The 1,350-nt window shown below is 53.0% G+C and overlaps 1 protein-coding gene across 1 annotated transcript in view; it reads left to right on the top strand.

Annotated features, from left to right (window-relative positions):
- The first annotated feature begins 1,147 nt into the window (after positions 1-1,147).
- MRPL58 (mitochondrial ribosomal protein L58) overlaps positions 1,148-1,350 on the top strand; it is a 2,314-nt gene continuing 2,111 nt past the window's right edge. The window contains exon 1 of the mRNA XM_031059923.1: positions 1,148-1,286. Coding sequence (XP_030915783.1) covers positions 1,148-1,286 — 139 coding nt within the window. The remainder of the gene's footprint in view (positions 1,287-1,350) is intronic.

Genomic DNA, 1,350 nt, shown 5'->3' with positions numbered 1-1,350 from the left:
CCAAAGGTTTGGCTCTCTTGGCTCACACCAAAGTCAGACCTTGCCATCCCAAGCCCTGCCTGACAGGGAGAGCAGTTTCCAACCATCCAAGCAGAGATCACCCAGCTTTTTACCAAGGTTCTGTGGACCAACACAGTGTGGGAATGAAGCAAAACCAGACAAATGTACTTTTAGATTGGCTTGGCCTTACCTGTGTGATCTTCCAGCTCCTTTCCCAGCCCCTCTGAGGCACTGTCCTTGGAGGGTGTTCCTGCACAACAACCACCAGACATGTTTGACAACAGCTGCTAAATGAGTCATCCTGCCTTGAGTATTGTACCCATCCCTCTGGCTACAAATCACAAATATTTACCTGTTCCCTGTTAGAAATTAAGGTCACCAGATGGCACAGTTTGCCTCTGACAGCTCTGGGTTTTTTCCTTCAAGCATTTTGTTTCCAGCTGAGTTTGGACAAGGGCAGTGGAGCAGAACTCCGGGATTCTGAAGTTCAATTAAAGCAAAGTGAGGAGCCCTCTGTGGCCCTGAGCTGCTCAGCTGCAGCCAGGGCAGGGAACCATCCATGTCCAGGACTTGCTCTCTCCAGAGGACTGAGTGCCCTGACTTTAAATGCATTATCTGGATGGAACTCAGCTCAGATCAGTCACAAAGACTGCATCGGCTTCTGAACACCCATTTTGGCTTCATCCACAGTTTTAAATACGAGATTGTCAGCTCCTGTCAAAACACCAGAGCAAATGACAGCCCATCCCTGCCTATGCATTTTCCTGCTGCCAGTAATAGCAATTCCTGCCCCTCTGGAACGCACACCCTTCTTGTCAAGCCAGCCTGGCAGCTCCAACAAGAACAAAAACTGAAGGATTTCCACAACTGCTTCATTCCCCTGCACCCTACATCCCCCACTGCTATGTCAGCATTCAAAGAAAGAATTGTGTATATGTACATGTGTGTGTTTGCATGTAACCCTTTAGCGCTCTTGAGAGGATAAAAATGTGAAAACTGAAGCACTCCAGGCGCAAAAACGACACAAAGCATTAGAAAGCTAGATGCATTTTCATTTTCAGCGCCGGCCACCGCGCAGGTCTGGGGCGCACAGACCCCACAGCCACCCTGACCTCCCTCACGGCCCGCGGCGCCCCACAGGCCCCAGATGCCCCAGGACGCCCCATATCCCCCTCTCTTGGCACCCCCATTAGTGCTGCAGACCCCTCCCCGCCCCACAGACCCCCAGCACGGACACCACACGCTCAAGCTCCATGCCCCAGCCTCAAAAGAGCCCCTTTATCCCCGTAAATCGCGCCCTTGCTCCCTCCGCCCCGCCCCGGAACGCGGCGCGCGGCCGCCCTTTCCGCG

Source organism: Geospiza fortis, unplaced genomic scaffold (genome assembly GCF_000277835.1).
Source record: "Geospiza fortis unplaced genomic scaffold, GeoFor_1.0 scaffold244, whole genome shotgun sequence".
Lineage (NCBI taxonomy): Eukaryota > Metazoa > Chordata > Aves > Passeriformes > Thraupidae > Geospiza > Geospiza fortis.
The sequence above is the reverse complement of the archived record's forward strand: the minus strand, read 5'-3'. Positions and strand labels throughout refer to the sequence as shown.